General features: G+C 35.5%; 2 protein-coding genes across 11 annotated transcripts in view; both read left to right on the plus strand.

Moving 5' to 3' along the window:
• The window catches only part of LOC105148554 (glucose dehydrogenase [FAD, quinone]), a 151,801-nt gene that overhangs the window by 7,838 nt on the left and 126,896 nt on the right, over window positions 1-17,067 (plus strand). The window lies entirely within an intron of this gene.
• Window positions 1,927-9,773, plus strand: LOC147909457 (uncharacterized). Its single transcript, XM_087407212.1, has 2 exons — window positions 1,927-8,963; window positions 9,141-9,773. Exons 1-2 carry the CDS (start codon window positions 8,682-8,684, stop codon window positions 9,315-9,317), a joined length of 459 nt encoding a protein of 152 aa, XP_087263338.1. The 5' UTR covers window positions 1,927-8,681; the 3' UTR covers window positions 9,318-9,773.

The raw sequence follows: 17,067 nt of genomic DNA on the forward strand, positions 1-17,067 counted from the left end.
TGGCAATCCTACTGTTTCTAATTTTTCGATTGTTATTGGCAAGGTTCCAAAATGGGCTTTTATATATGCCAAATCTGAAGAGAGAATTTTATTTTTCAGAACTTCCTGTGCCGATGAAATTGAAGCAATATCATCGGAATAAAAAAATTGAATAATTCATTAATTACGTCCAAATGTGTTGCATAAAACAGCTGCTTTTAATCAAGTACTCCATCTAGTTATTACTGGTTCAGTTGATAATGGAATATTCTCTAATCTTTTCTTGTAGTGTTCTACTCGAAGAAGTGCTTTCAAAACAACTTTTTTTTACAGATAATATTAATTTATTGACCGATGGAAAATGAAGATCCACTTTTTGATCTGCAACACGATGCAATTCATAAGCTAAACAAGTTAAATGCAGCATGTGAGGATAAAATATTTTCAGATCTTCATCAGCCTTCAACATATAGCTGTAGTATCTGTCAGAAGTAATAATTAATTTGTAAACAAGTTTAACTCAATATATGCCAATATATGCCAAAAATATGAAGAATATAGGAAATAATTTGCAAAATATGAAAAACATGCAATATATAAAATATGCAAATTAAAAAATATATTTTTAAAATGTAATAATATGACGAATACATAATGACGAAACGTACTTATATCAAGGTCTCACTTGTTTAACACTATCTCTAAAAATATACATTTGCATAAACTTTCGCAGTATAGTGATCACAGATATGTCGTGTTTTAAGCCTTAGTACTATACATAGAGTATACAACATTACGGATTCATGGCAACAGAGTAACTCCTGAACTGTCGTGGCCAGAATTATGTCTAGAAATTAGTCGCCGCAATGTTACATACTCTGTATATTACACCGGAGTTTTTATTTGAGAGAAAATGACTTATGTAATCACCTCAGTGCGTGCTTTTCAATGATATCACTTGCCGAGATCGGTGATTAGTAGTTAGTGAGTCTCCTATGTTAGACAATTCTTCAATACCACATGTTAAATGAATTAGTCGCACATTGTATTGGATATTGGGCAAAATACCAAAATTAAATAAATTATCAATACGTAATTACGGATTCAACTGAATTGGTCGGACGTTTCATTTCTATGTCTGCACATTGGGTGAGATACAGAAAGTAAATAACTAATCCATAATTACTGATTCAAGCGGATTATGGATAGAAAGGAATTAAAAAATTTATAAACTTGATTCGACATTATTATTTCAATGAATAATTTTCAATATTTTTCAATAATTTATTGTTTGTTGGGATGTATAGATCGCTCTCATGTAATGGTTTTCCTGTAAAATGTAGGGTGTTTCCAAACTTATGGAGGGTACTATACATCAAGAAAACATTATATGTATGAAATAAAACATTGCATACATTAAAGCTTATTATTTTACAATGTGCTATTTGTTTTTTGTTTCTTGCTTTTTATCTCTTGTTTTTTGCCCTTTTGCAACCGTTTTTTTATTGACAATTGCATTTTTTGCTACGTGTTTTTTTTAAATTCATTAATTTTTATCTTGGGCGACATAAAATCAAAAACCGGATAAGAAGCAAAAAGACAAGATGTAAAAAATAGTAAAAAGCAGAAAACAGAAAACAAAAAGCACATTGTATTTGGTGTACAAATAAGTTTCTGCCGTTTGACAAAAGACGGTGCCACTAGCAAGCTATGGTTAAAATTGTCTGATGTAAAACATGTTATACCGTAAGGTTGGACATCTGTCAACAACATAACCTTGAAATACTAGCGATTTTGTATCAGCATCATATATTTTTTTTGTGCGAAAATGCCGAGTTTTGAGCCGAATAAGCGTCATTTGCGGGAACTTTTGATTTACTTCTTTAATTTGAAGAAATCTGCAGCTGAGGCTCATCGATTGCTTGTAGAAGCATATGGTGAGGCTGCCTTAAGTGAGAGAAGTTGTCATGAATGGTTTCAAAAATTTAAGAACGGTGAATTTGACGTCGAAGACAAAGAACGTAGCGGAAGGCCGAAAGTGTACGAAGACGCGGAATTGGAAGCATTATTGAATGAAGATTCGTGCCAAACGCAAAAAGAACTTGCACTTACATTAGGAGCAACTCAACAAGCAATTTCACATCGTTTGAAATCATTGGGAATGATTCAAAAGCAAGGGAATTGGGTTCCACATGAACTGAAGCCGAGAAACGTTGAACGCCGATTTTCCATATGTGAAATGCTGCTTGTCAGGCATAAACGAAAGGGTTTTTTACATCGTATAGTCACTGGTGATGAAAAATGGATCCACTACGATAACCCAAAGAAGAGGAAATCATGGGGATCACCTGGCCATGCTTCAACATCGACAGCCAAGCTGAATATTCATGGAAAAAAACTCATGTTGTGTATTTGATGGGATCAGCTTGGTGTCGTGTATTATGAGTTGCTCAAACCGAACGAAACCGTTACTGGGACTCTCTACCGAACACAATTGATGAGATTGAGCCGAGCACTCGAGGAAAAACGCGCCCACTATTACTCCAGGCATGATAAAATTATTCTCCTGCAATGTTCGACCACATGTTGCGGCGCCGGTCAAAACCTACATGGAAACACTCAATTGGGAAGTTCTACCCCACCCGCCGTATTCACCAGACATTGCCCCTTCCAATTACCATCTATTTCGATCGATAGCGCATGGCCTGTCTAAGCATTTCACATCATATGAAGATATCAAAAATTGGATCGATAATTGGATAGCCTCAAAAGATGAAGCGTTCTTCCAACGCGGTATCCATATGCTACCAGAAAGATGGGAAAAAGTAGTGGCTAGCGATGGACAATACTTTCAATAAAACATTATGTATCGTTCTTTTACAATAAATGCTTAATTTTTGATAAAAACGGCGGAAACTTATTTGTTTTTACACCTAATAGAATAGACTTTAATAAATCATTAAGTAAAATTCATTTCTTGCTTTGCTATATCCTGTATATCGTGTAAGATTAGTTGGAGAATGCGAATAGTTTGAAATCTCGCGGGAAAACGGGAATCGAGATAACGAGGGAGACTTCCTTGAAGGAAAGCCACTAGAGTGTTCTCGTTGTTCTCTCCACTGCGGAGGTGTATGTCACGTTCAGGATGAGGCGGATGGGGTCAGCGTAAACAGTACTGACATTCGTTCTAGATGAACTCTACACTTTATTCTCGTCTATAAGGGACGTCTTGTCCATGTCATTGGTTGAGATACTTCGTTTCTAAATAAACTCGTACGGGCACGCTGGGGAGAGGCAGACCAACCACAGAAGTTGGTTACGGTACCACTCGGGATTTTTACAACTAACGCCATCATCGGATTAGCGCCGAACTAGCCAGTTTGCAAGAGCAAGTCCCTTTTCTTCAATCGCATGAATTCGAGGTTATGTTCATTCAAATCATACTTTTTCTTCATTTTTTTGTAAGCTTCAAAAATCCTCATACTTTAAAAGTCTCATGATATTTTTAAATTATTCAAATATAGAAAAGAACTTTTTGTTTGCATATAAATTTATGGTAAAAGTCGATTAGGGGATCCAGCCCCAATGACCTTGACTTTGACATATGTTAAGGTCATGATCCCTATACAGCACAGAAAGATTGCAGAAACATTGCAGAATAATTTCATTGAAACATTACAATATTACATGGTGGTTGCGAAACTTCGCTGAATCATTGTTGCAAAATTCCAACAACGTTAAGATGTTCGCTTTTTGTTATATTGCAACAAAACGTTCCAGCAATATTGCAATGTAATGTATTTGGATAAATTTTTTACGAAGACTCTCTAAAAAACTATTTCTATACATATAGCTCACTAATTTTAATTTTTCTACAAATCACATTTCTAGTGATATGTGCTTTCCAAAAGCAATTTTTTAATGATAAAACCATAAAATATTCCAATAAATATAGTATTGGGAATCATCTAAAAAGTATCCGCGGTTTTTTGTCACTAGATGTATGTTGGTGGTCATATATCTAGTGACAAAGTACCGCGGATACTTTTTAGATGACCAATATTAATTCTGAAGGATAAATTTATTCGTAAGGATAAAGTATGTATGTGTGTGCCCTAATAAAAAACTACAAATATTATCCATATTAATATAATAATACAGTCGCTTGGTAAGTTAATCGTGGATTAAGTTAAGTGATTCTTTTTAATTCGAAACCACTCCGAATCAATTGAAGTTGATTAAAAAATGACGGTACAAATTTATCAATAAAGTTCAGACGCTGATTTATTCTTGCGTTCACATGAGGCATAAATACATCATCGATCACATAATTAATATTTCGATAAATCATTTTCAGCAGCTTAATTGCTTATTGTCTTTTCCGATAATGATGCAATGATTGTATCCAAATTCGATATTATACAATCTTTTGATGTATATCATATTTAAAATAAATATAAAACTTAGCTAATGAAATGGCCGTCAAATAATAGATCAATAAATTTTTTATTTAAATATAAAATGAATTATATTAATTATTATATCATAAAAAACTGTACTACATAAATATTGTAAAAACTTATATTTTTATATTATTATTATTGTAACAATTAAAGAATTACATTTTGCAATGTTCGTGGAATATTATTAGGTGTTGGAATTAATTCGTAGCGTTTTTAATGAAAGAATGTTATTTATTTCACATGAGCATTAAAAAATACATTAATGAAAGTACTTCCCATCACTTGTAAAACGCTACGAATTAATTCCAACACCTAATACAAGCATATTACATTTTGCAGGCATATTGTTAATTTCATTTCTGTAATGTCTCTGCAATGTTACATTGCAATCTGCAATATTGCAGCAACATTGCTTCAATCTTCTATTGTATGGTATAAAGGTTAACACAATACATTGCCTTTTTTCCTTGTGACGAGAAATCTTGTTTTATTTGAATGATCTCGTGAAGCGATACACAGCAGTCACGTTCTTAAATCTAACCGGAAATGAATAATCTAGCGTTGCTGTGAAGAGATCGATAATCAATCTCTGCTCTGATGATAATTAAACTTATGAATATAAGAACTACAGGATTATTAGGACGAGATAATGAGAATAGCATAAAGTGCTCGAACTAATACTTAACATGCCGGCCACCTTGGAAAGCTTAGCTTTACGAAACAAAAAAAAAACTGAAATTATGCTAAACCGGCTGTGAAGCAAATGACTATACTATTGCATAGATATATTTATGATTCAAAGTCTTCCTTAATTGAAAATAAACAAATACGGTTGGCTGATCTCTTGAAGAATCCCTTGGATGACATAATGGTAACTGCTCGGATGATGCCGTCATCCCTGGATGAACCTCATGAATTCGTTCGGCAGGCCAATATAGTGGGGGAGGGGGATGTTGTCTTCACGCAAGAGTATCAAATCCCCGTGCTGGATGAGAACCTCTCTTGTTTCGTCTATTTATTTGGTGTTGAAGTTGATGTAGATAGTCCTTGGACCATCTGTTCTAAAAATGTTGTTTCATTTGTTTCACTCTCTGTCATCGATTCATCGGGTTTCTGGTACGTTCAGCAATGTACAGGGTTCGGCAAAATGATCTCCCACATTTTAATCTTTAATAAAAACGCCATTGTAAATGCTATTTAGATTTTATTTTTATTAACTGAAAATTTATGCTATGCCATTTGTTTTTATTGAGTTTTGAAAATTACAGAGTCCAAGTGGCGACCATTTTTTTCGATACACATTCGAAGCTGATTTCTAAAAGTTTCCATCACTCGAGCAATAATTTGAGGCGATATTCCTGTAATTTCTTGGCGTATTGCTGCTTTCAATTCGTCAATGGTTCGGGGGTGGTGTTGAAAAACCTTTGCTTTCAGGTAGCCCCAAAGGAAAAAGTCGCATGGGGCAAGATCGGGTGACCAAAACTTAGAGAACTTGAACATTCGGATGTGTGGTTTCAACAGGATGGAGCTACGGCAAGAAGGACAATGGACGTTTTAAGGGAAATGTTTCCAGGACGCGTAATCTTGTTACGTGGAGACGTTGGGTGGCCTGCGCGTTCACCCGATCTTGCGACTTTTTCCTTTGGGGCTACCTGAAAGCGAAGGTTTTTCAACACCACCCCCGAACTATTGACGAATTGAAAGCAGTAATACGCCAAGAAATTACAGGAATATCGCCTCAAATTATTGCTCGAGTGATGGAAACTTTTAGAAATCAGCTTCGAATGTGTATCGAAAAAAATGGTCGCCACTTGGACTCTGTAATTTTCAAAACTCAATAAAAACAAATGGCATAGCATAAATTTTCAGTTAATAAAAATAAAATCTAAATAGTATTTACAATAGCGTTTTTATTAAAGATTAAAATGTGGGAGATCATTTTGCCGGACTGTAGTTTCTGGTATAGCGTCTCCGATGAGAAAGTGTCCAGAAGAGAGATAGAACAAATCATCAAGGTCATTTGATAGATTAGTTAAAAGACGAGAATTCAAGATGGATTCAATTTGTACAGTGAGAGTTTGCATCTCTTTGATCGTCAATAAGGATGTATCTGCAACCCTTTTTAGATGCGATTTAAAGGCCTTTACAGAAGCTTCCCAAATTTCCCCAAAATTTAGAACTTTTGGAGGGATGAAGTACCATTTGATATCTTGTTCAGCCATAATAGAAAATAATTTTTCTTGCATGTCTTGACTTGAGAAGCTTGAAAGCTTCCTTCAAATTCTTATTGGCTTTGACAAAAGTTGTTGCGTTATCCGAAAAGATGTTAGATGGTCCTCCTCTTTGCGCTTGAGAATGTTGATAAAACGTTCTATGATCAGATCTCAGGCAAGGTCTAGATGGTCTTTATGGCAAAGCATACAAAAACTGATACATACAAGATTACAACCTTGGCATTGTGTCTTTTTGATTCTCTAACATGAAATATATAGATAGACCGCAAAAGTCTATTCCTACATTGGAGAATCGGACTTTCGTTTCCGATATGATAGAATAAAATGGACGATTTATGAGCAGAACAAAGGGTGAAGATAGACAGAGAGAGAGAGGGGGAGAGGAGGGGGGGAAGTGGAGGAAAAGAGTTGTAGATGGGGAAGGAGATAGAGAAGAAAGGAATTGAGGTTAGGAGAGTTATTAAATATCAGGCACGTGGTGCGCGGTGAGGTGGAAGCTCAGGAGTGGATAGTGGAGTAAAGTACAGGGTTGGCCATATTCGACGGAAAGATGTTTTTTTTCAATCATGGGAAACGTCGTTACTCGATCTAACATCTCTGTCAAAAGTTACAGTGTTGCCAGATCTTTCCGTCGAATATGGCCAACCCTGTATGTTCGGGAAAGAATAGAGAGGAATAGTGGAGTCGATTCGAAATATAGAGATATCGATAAGTTGAGTCTGTTCGAAAGAGATAGCGCAGAAGGAAAGAGAAGATGGAGGAAGAAAGAGGGAGAAAGAGAGAGAGAAGAAGAAGAGGGGAGAGAGAGAAACAGGGGAGGGGATAGATGACGGAAATAGAATTGGAAAGCTGGCTAAGGATAGGCGTAGAAGTACAGGTGAGTTGGCGAAGTTCATAAAAAGGAAGAGAGAGAGAGAGAGAGGGAAGAGAGGTGGAAGAGGAGAAAGTAGAGGAGGTTTTTAGGAGGAGTAAAAAACGATGAGAACGCCAGTCAAAATCAAGGAGATGAGGGAGGAAATGAGGAAAAGATTAAGGAAAGTTAAGAAAGAAATAAGAGAGTTGAGGAGCAAAAGGAGATGATGAAAAAAGAAGTGGAAAGAATAAAAGAAGAGTTGAAGGAGAGGGAAGAAAGAAAGAACAAGAAAAAGAGGAGATAGTGAAGAGGATAAAGACATTGAAAAAGGAATTGGATAAAGTGAAGGTAGGGGCATGAGAGGTGAGGAGGTAGACAAAGCGAGACGGGAGTGAGATAGGAAGTAGGAAAGGGAATGATAGATGGATGGAAAGGATAAGAAGATTGGAAATAAGAAGTGAATGGAGGGAGACAGAGGAAAGAAAAAGAAATATTATAAAAGGGTTAAATGTAGGAGAAGGGAAAATAGAAAAGATTAAAGATATAATGAGAAGAAGAAGTGAGGGGTGAAGATAGAGAAGATAAAAAAGATAGAGGTGGGAGAAGAAATAGATGATGATGGTAACGTTGGGTAGTTTAGACGATAAGAGAAATATAATAAAGAATAAATGGAAGCTGAAGGGAAGGGCTATATGGATTGAAGAAGATTTGACTTGGTAAGAGAGGAAGATGAGGTAAATGTTGAGACAGGTGATTATGAAGGAGAGGAGAAGAGAATGGGGCAGGGGAGAAGGTATGGATTGAAGGTGAATGGTGGAAATGGAGTGATGAGAGGGAAGAGGGAACTAAGGGATGGTAGGGGAAGGAAATGGGGAAGGGGGAAAAATTAGTGATGGAGAAAAGAGCAAAGAGAAAGAAAGAGGAAGGAAGGAGAGACAGAAACAAGGGGAATAGGAAGAGGGATGGGCAAGAAGGATGGAGATGGAGAGGGGGATAAGGATAGGGAAAGAGAGAGGAAGGATAAAGAGGAGTGTAGGGGAGGAGAGAGAGGGAAATAGGGAGCAGAGGACTGAGGAAAAGAGGGAAGGGTGAAGAAAATGGGGAAAAGGGGAGGGATAAGGAGTGAGGATAGCTTTTTGGAACGTGATAGGGATGAGAAATAAGAATAGAGACTTTTGGGCAAGTTTGGAAAGATGGGATGCCATGGTGTTGATGGAAACATGGGTGGAGGAGAAGGAATGGAAATATGTAAGAAAAAGATTATCAAATAGATATGTATGGAGAATGCAGGCTGCAAAAAAGAGAAATAAAAAAGGAAGGGCAATGAGGGAATTGGTGATAGGTATTAAAAGGGATTTGTTTGAGGGGGAGGAGTGGAAGAAAGAAGTAGAGAATACGGTGGCGGGAAGAATAAAAGTAGATAGAAATAAAGGATGATGGGAGTGTATGTTACAGGAATATGGAAAGAAAGTTGGAGGATTTCGCAGAATAGATGGAGGGAGAAGAAGAGGGGATAAAAACGATGATAGGGGAATTTTAATGTGAGAACGGAAAGAGGGAGGAAAAATAAGGGAAGAGAATGAGGAAGAGGAGGAAGAAAAAACGAAGTAAATGGATAGAAAGAAAAATAAGGATGAAAATAAGTTAGTAGAATTTATAAAAGAGAAGGGATGGTCAATTTTAAATGGGAATGTAAAAGGAGATGAGAAAGGAAATTGGACATATATAGGGGAAAGGAGGAACTCAGTGATTGACTATATATTGGTGGATGAGGGAGGAGATATATGAAAATGGAGGATGCAATGGATTCGGATTATCTTCCATTGGTAATTTCACTGAAGGAAGATAGGGATAGGAGAAGAGGAGAGGGAAGGAAGAGAAAGGAGCATGCAGGGGAATCTGGGATGAGCGAGATAGGGAAGTATTTAGAGAGATGTTAGGGAGAATGGAATGGAGGGAAGTGAAGGGAAAATAAGAGAGGTATTGAAACATATGGAGAAATGGAGAGAGAAAAAAAAAAGGAAGAGAAGAGGATGGTGAGAGATATAGAATGTAGAGAAAAAAAGTCAGAGGTGAGAAAAGTATTAAGAGAGTGGAGGAAAGATAAGGGGTGAGGAGAAGAGTACAGGAAAGAAAAAAGAGAGTTGTGTGAAGTCAAGAAAAAAGAGGAGAATGAGAGGTGTGAAAGAGAAGTGGAGAGAATGAAGAATGAGAGACAAGTTTAGGAAATAGTAAATAGGGAAAGGAAGAAGTGGAAGAGAATAAATAAGGGGATAGATATGAGAGAGTGGGAATATTTCAGAGTTGTTGGGGAGGTGGGGGGGAGAGGTGAAAGGGAGAGGTAAGGGGAAAAGGAGAAAGGACGAAGCGGTAGATAGAAAAGGAGCTGAGCAGGAAGGAAGTAAGAAAGGTGATTAGGAAATTAAAAGATGGAAGGATAATGGAAGTAGACGGGATTCCAAACAAAGTGTGGGAGAAATGTTGTGGGAAACGAAGAGTAGAGTGAGAGTGGGGAGGCAATTAGGAGAAAGTTTTTGAATGGCGAGGAAGGTAAGGCAGAGAGAGAGAGGGGGGAGGGGGGAGGGGAGAGAGAGAGAGAGAGAGAGAGAGAGAGAGAGAGAGAGAGAGAGAGAGAGAGAGAGAGAGAAAGAGAGAGAGAAGCGTTAAAATAGGATAAGATAGGATAAGTTAGGATAAGAGTGCGTGTATATTATTGTATAATTGTTATTGTATATATTTGTAACCTCAAGAGGATACAATAAAGATTTAACTAACTAACTAACTAACTAACATTGAAGAATGGAATATTGAACACGTTGTTCAGGAAAGTTGTCCATAATTGGCTGATTTGATTGGCTGATTCGGATTAACTTTAAAGCATTTTATGCATTTGTATATGACTTCGGTCGAACAGCTCGACTACACAATGACCAAAATTTTTGACGAACTGAAGAAAGAGTTATCTGTATTCCTGCATGTAAGAGTCTTACGTGCTCTCGTTTAATCATGGTTTCAACCTGGTGAAAGGATGTTTTGGCAATACTAATTGATATTTCAACGAATATCCTAGGTTTGAGTGTTGAAGTCTTCCTCCAACGCAAATGAAACCTACTTGGTTCAAAAATGAATTGAGAGATAAAAGTTTGCTGTCTCTCGGTAAATCCTTGTTGAATCCTTGAGTTGAAGACTCCTCAATTCTTGTGCGAAGGCTGTTGCTTAAACATTCATAGAGAAATTGTCAAGATTTCCGTTATAATTAAATTTGTTCCTTTGGCAGTTGTTGATGAAACGCATGCAATATACGATGACTCGGATGAGTCTGTGAAATTGTGAGTAATGTGTTGTAAATGTCCCAGTTCGATTGAGTAGTAGATGAAATGAGAACTGTTTTACGTTGTTTGTTCTGATATCTCCCCTTTTTGATGGAATATTGTTTGGCCAATTGCATGAATCATCTGCAAGCCATGATGAATTCAAGTCCATTCCATCAGAGTCTTGAATTGAATAATGATGCAGGTGACATGCTTCTGGAAATTATATCTGCTGAGTTCTGAGATGATTCCACGTAAGAAATTGTCAGGATTTGATAATTCTTAAATGGCTCTGACTCGATTTACCACAAAGGTAATCCATCTTTTTCAGCACGATTTGATCCACGATAGGCTGATGGTCAAGTCTGACTAGTAATACACATGTTCGAAATCAATTTTGATTGTAATCCAAATTTGAATTGTAGAACCTTGTGTGTTAATTGAGTGGCTAACAATCCTGTACACAGTTCTAGCCTTGGAAGTAACAAATTCTTTAATGGTACCACGCGTGATTTTGCACATATTAAGCTCACATGATGGTGACCGCTAGAGTCTGTACTGCGAGAATAGATGCATGCACCATATGCCTTTTCACTCGCATCAGCGAAGCTATATAATTCTAAAAGTAATATAAAAGGCTCTATAGTAATAAGCAAAAGGTAGTATAAAAGAAGGGCAAAGAGCCAATGACGTATATAAAAAATTATAATTCAGATAAGAAAACTCGATACAAAAACAATAAAAATACAATAAAATAAAACAAACGTTTCAACTCCAATTGAGTCATTTTCAATGCCATCATACAATAATATAAATGTCGTTCTAAATTAAAAATTAATACATAATCTTACAATATTCTTAAAATTCCTTAACAAAAAATTCTTTCCTCTTTCTGTGTAATACGCTGTGTAATATTTTAATTCTTGATAAAAATGACTCACAGCGTATTACACAGAAAGAGGAAAGAATTTTTTCTTTAATAACTACGAGTTCCTGGATTGTGTTTGCTCCTGTGATGAGATCGACGTAAAAATCTGTTGACGTTAAGATCCTTGATGCTCCAACTGGCTCTTCGTGTTGATTCAAGTTAGTTTCCTATAATGCTCGTACAGTTAGATATGGTGCACATGCTGTGCCATATGTCACGATTTTTAGTTAGAAAACTTGCACGCCATTTTTCTTGCGCACCACAAAATTCTTTGTAAGCTTCGTTGTTTTTCATGAATCAAGACTTATCTATATATTTTTTGAATTTCTGCTGCGAGAATATATTGCCATTGACGAAATCTGATGAGCAATATAAAGACATCTTGTTGCAGTATACGTCCTACCATTCACGTTGTTGAGTGACATTTCTGAATCAGTCTTATATAAAGTGTCGAAAACGACTCGAATCTTTGTGGTCATGTTGGATGGTTTCACAATTGCATAATGCGGTAGATAACATATGAGTTTTGTGTCTTGCGTGTTTGCATTGACTAATCTTATATAGTTAAGAGTTTGATATTCATTGATGAATTGTATATACTGTTCCTTTAGTTGTGGATTCTTTCTCAGTTTGTGCTCTGATAGCGAATAGAAATGTTACAATGCGATGTCATAAGAATTGCCTAATGATTGTGCGGCACCTTGTTTGGTGGCATTAGTGGCATTTCCACTACGAATTTGCTTTGAATGAGTTGCGATAATGAGTTTCCTTGAAGTGCTCTTCGCATTCCCTTTCTTCTGCTGTAAATGTAGGTTAATGAATGAGCTAGTCCAGCTGCCAAAATTTAGAAATTGCCTTCTCCAAACTCGCAATAGGTGACTGTATTGCTGAGTTACATTGTTGTACTTGGATTGACTCAAGGTCTGTGTGCATCTGCCGCCAAATATCCAACCGAATAATATCTTCTGAAGCAATGGAAGATTCCTTGATGTGGCCAACACATATGATGTTCTAGAATATTTCAGTTCCTATTAATAGGTCTATGTCTGTAGATTGATGAAAGGTTGGATCTATCGTAAATTCTGTAGTAGTTTCACACTCGCCCTATCAAGCGGAAAGTTAGGCAGACGGTCGTTTATTTGTTTCAATACGAGACAATCAACAGTAACGTTGAACGCATGATGCTTTGAAATTATGTTGATTTTAACCATTTCTTGTGTGCGATTCCATGATTGATTAATTCCTATCACTGGAATGTTGGTAAGATCTAAACAGTGAACCAAATCTTCTGTAGTGAAATTTGATTGGGAGTCCGAATCTAATAATGCCCGACATGTTTGTGCTACTCCCTGGCAGTTCTTTGCGTTTATCAGTGCTGTTGAAAGAAGTACTTGTGTAAATGAAGAATAATTCATTATATGCGAAACACTTATCGACAAGGATGGTGGTGTTTCCTTTCCTTGCGATGAGTCTACAAATTCTATACTATTTTATTGTGTCATATGTAGCAACGTATTATGACGTTTGCCACATGTTTTGTAGTTGCTTGCCCTGCACGTTTCGGCTGTGTGAAACGAAAATCGAAGATTTTAAACATAATTTAAACATAATTTAAACATAATTTATGCTTTTTAATATATTTAAAACGAGCTTCGGGCGAAAGTTTGAGAAACTGCTTGCATTAGAAAATGAAATGGTTGCCCTTGCACACTTGATAGGCTGCCTTGTTTGTGGATGACTGTATTGTTCATGTGATGCTGCTCTTGTGTGTGCGCTTTTGAGTTGCGACGATGCAGTAGACTGCCCTTGTCTCTTTCGATCGATTGTTTTTAATATGTGACACCTACGTTCCAAGAATTCGGTAACCATGCGCCATGTGGGAATGTCATTGTTATGTTTTTTCACTCCTTGTTCGTTGTAGCATTCAACTTTCCAGTCACTAAGTATAAGAGAATGTCATCCCAAGAATCGATAGGACGGCCAATTGTTTTCAATGCTCGCAAATGCCTTAGAATGCCATTCACTAGCTGATGTAATTTTGTATGATTTTCCTTAACAATAGGTGGAAGTTTGAATAATTCCTTGAAATGTTTTTGAATAATTAGCCGCTTGTCATCGTACCGATTTTCCAGCATCTGCTCCACGTAATTGTTAGCTGAGATTTCCAATGATTGGATCACTTCTGCATCTCTCTCTTTAGAGCTGCCTTAAGATAATGGAATTTTTGTATTCCTGAAAGTAACTGATTGTTGTATATCAGCGAACGAAATGTGTCATAGAATGAATATCATTCTTCGAAAGAACCTGAAAAAGACGGCAGATCAATTTTTGGAAGACGTAAATTATTCGTGCGTGCTTGCATATGATTGTTGAGTGGATTGAACTCGAGGTTGATTGCCTTGTTTGCTGATTGAGTTACTAGAGCAAATTAAAGCAGATTTCGAGGAGACATATTTTCGCATTGTATCGCAGTTTCAATTCTTGAAACTCTAACTTGCTCATGAATATCCTTTAACTCGACTAAATTCTCTAATAACTCAATCAGCAAACAAGGCGATCAACCTTGAGTTCAATTAACAATTATATGTAAGCACGCACGAATAATTTACGTCTCAATCTGTGATTGAACATCGTCGAATTGTGACCACGTTGCCTCTATTTTTGATTTTCATTTTTATAATTGTGAGACAGGCACTGCTTGTATATCATCTGATGCCAGCATGATTTGTGCTCGTATGCACGCAGCCTTAAATTGACTTCATAAAAACGAACGTGGTTTATAAATCAAAACGTATGAAAAAAAGAGCATAAAAAAACCATCACACAAGATATAGTTTGTGATATTTAATTATCATTATATTAATAAAAACATTAGACGTTTCGGCCATCTTCAGTAAATTCACAATATTCTTAAAACGCAGAGTTACATATAGTTGACATTAAATTCAACTGTCGTATGATATAATTATATATAAACGTGTTCTTTCATATGTGAAGGTGCCTCGTACAACAATGTTACACCGTCAATTATCATTAATATCTTCTAATCGAAATGTGTGAGAATAGAATCGTTATCTGTTTTACAGCAAAAAAATAATGATGAATCTCAAGTGTATCCTTTGCACAGATTGAAATTTGTCGTGACATTGTGTGTTATTATTTGTCATATCATATATGTTACCACTATTTATATATATAAGTCAAAAGTTTAGAAAGTTCCAGAATTATTTATTAAGTGTGAGAGAGATCTTTCTTAACAAGAGGCAGATAAACATCAGACAAACCTTCAGTGTCACTTTGCTTATTGATACCACTTATTTGGCCTTTAATGTATATCACTTCAGAAATTCTTCTTTTCATTAATAATTGTTCTGTGTCTAAAATTCTTATGTTATTCCAATCCAATTCATGCATCTCATTCAACTGGTAACGTGAAACCATTGACATCTCAGAGGTGGATCTTCTTATGTCAGCCATGTTCTTTTATTCGAGTTTTTAATTTCCTTTTTGTTTGGCCAACATAAGAAGACTCACAATTTAAACAATTTATTTTATAGACTACTCCACGATGGCCCTCTTTAAGCAAAGGATCTTTTCCAGTTTTTATAAATATATTCATTTTATTCATGGGTTTATAAGCGATATGAAAGCCATGAATATGTGAGAGTTTTTTAAATTTTTTAGATACTTTGTTTAAATATTATGAAAAACTTTTTCTTTGAATTAGAATTAGAGTTAGAATTAGAATTAGAGAGAGAGAACTTTCGTTATTATTATTATCCTCACGATTTTTATCTAAATTAGTTCTACTTTCTAAAATTTTTATTCAATTTTTTATTATTGAAAAGATGAATTTAAGAGGATAACCATTCATTAAAAGAGTGTGAATTAAATCAGAGATGTTTTTTTCCTGAAATTTTGGATGGGATAAAAGCAAAATTCTATCTAATTGCCCGATGATTACGCCCCTTTTATGTACTAACGGAAAAATAATTTAAATATCTCTCTGAATTAGTAGGTTTTTCTTATAAATATCGAAGATGATTCTTCCTTCTTGTCTCATTAATTTTACGTCTAAAAAATTTATGCCGTTTTCGTCGCCAAAGTCAATAGTAAATCTAAGCCTTTCATGATATGAATTAAACAATTCCAGAACCCCCTTCACTTTGTCTTTATGTACCGCTAACACAATGTCATACACATAACGGAAATAAAAAGACGAGATAATATTATTAGCAGTAATAATTTCTTGTTCTAAGTCTTGTAGAACTATGTTCGCTAATATAGGGGACAATGGAGAGCCCATTGGCATGTAAAAATCTGTCTAAATATTTTTTTATCGAATTTAAAAAATGTAGAGTTAATTATAATCATAATTGCTTTAATAAACTCATGTAAAGGAATCGAAGTCTTGTTTTCAATCAAATTCCTACGTTCAATGCTTTTTAATACTAAATCGGTCGGAATGTTCGTGTACATAACTAAAATTCTTTTTATTACTATTATCTATAATTTCTTTTAAGAAGGTCGCCAGTGGATAAAAAGCACTGTTAATGCAGCTAACTATCAATCTTAGACCTTCTTTATGAATTTTTGGAGGAAGTTCGTCGTCCAATACATACGATTTTTTGTATAAATTTAGATCGATATACTTCTTGTTTTTCCAATTTTTTAGTAAATTACTGATTTCAGATGTTATTTTGTTAGTGGGATCTTTATTTATTAAATTGTATGTGGTCTGATCATTGAGAATCTCATACATTTTCTCTATGTAACTTTCCCGATTCATGATTATTGTAGTATGACATTTTAATCACTAGAGCTGATAAAGGTAATTTTGAAAATTAAGCAAAATTGCATTTTGAAAATGAAGTTGGCATTTCTACTCAAGTTGTGCACTAGTAATTGACAGTTTATAATTGACAATTAATGGAGGTTAAAATATTTTCATATACGTTTTTTACAGTTATTTTATATACGAAGATGCTTCGTTATAAAGCAAATTCATAACTAAAAAGCAATACGACAAAAAGGTGAAACAAACAGAAGTTGGTAAACAGAGAGCTTTGAAACAACAGACAAGAGAGTGTTTAGTGGAAGGAATCATTGATATATCTATCAGTGCCGTAACTAGCTATCTTTACACCGAGTGCGAACTCAAAATTTTGCGCCCCCCTCCCCCCTAGGTTTTCATTTTCCCAAATTTTATAAACAGATGTAGATCATTTTGCCATAATGAATATGTTACCCAAAATGCATATGGCGATCTACACTACATTCCTTTTTGTTTTTTGTTTTT

This window comes from Acromyrmex echinatior, chromosome 6 (genome assembly GCF_024713525.1).
Source record: "Acromyrmex echinatior isolate Ae372 chromosome 6, ASM2471352v2, whole genome shotgun sequence".
Taxonomy (NCBI): domain Eukaryota; kingdom Metazoa; phylum Arthropoda; class Insecta; order Hymenoptera; family Formicidae; genus Acromyrmex; species Acromyrmex echinatior.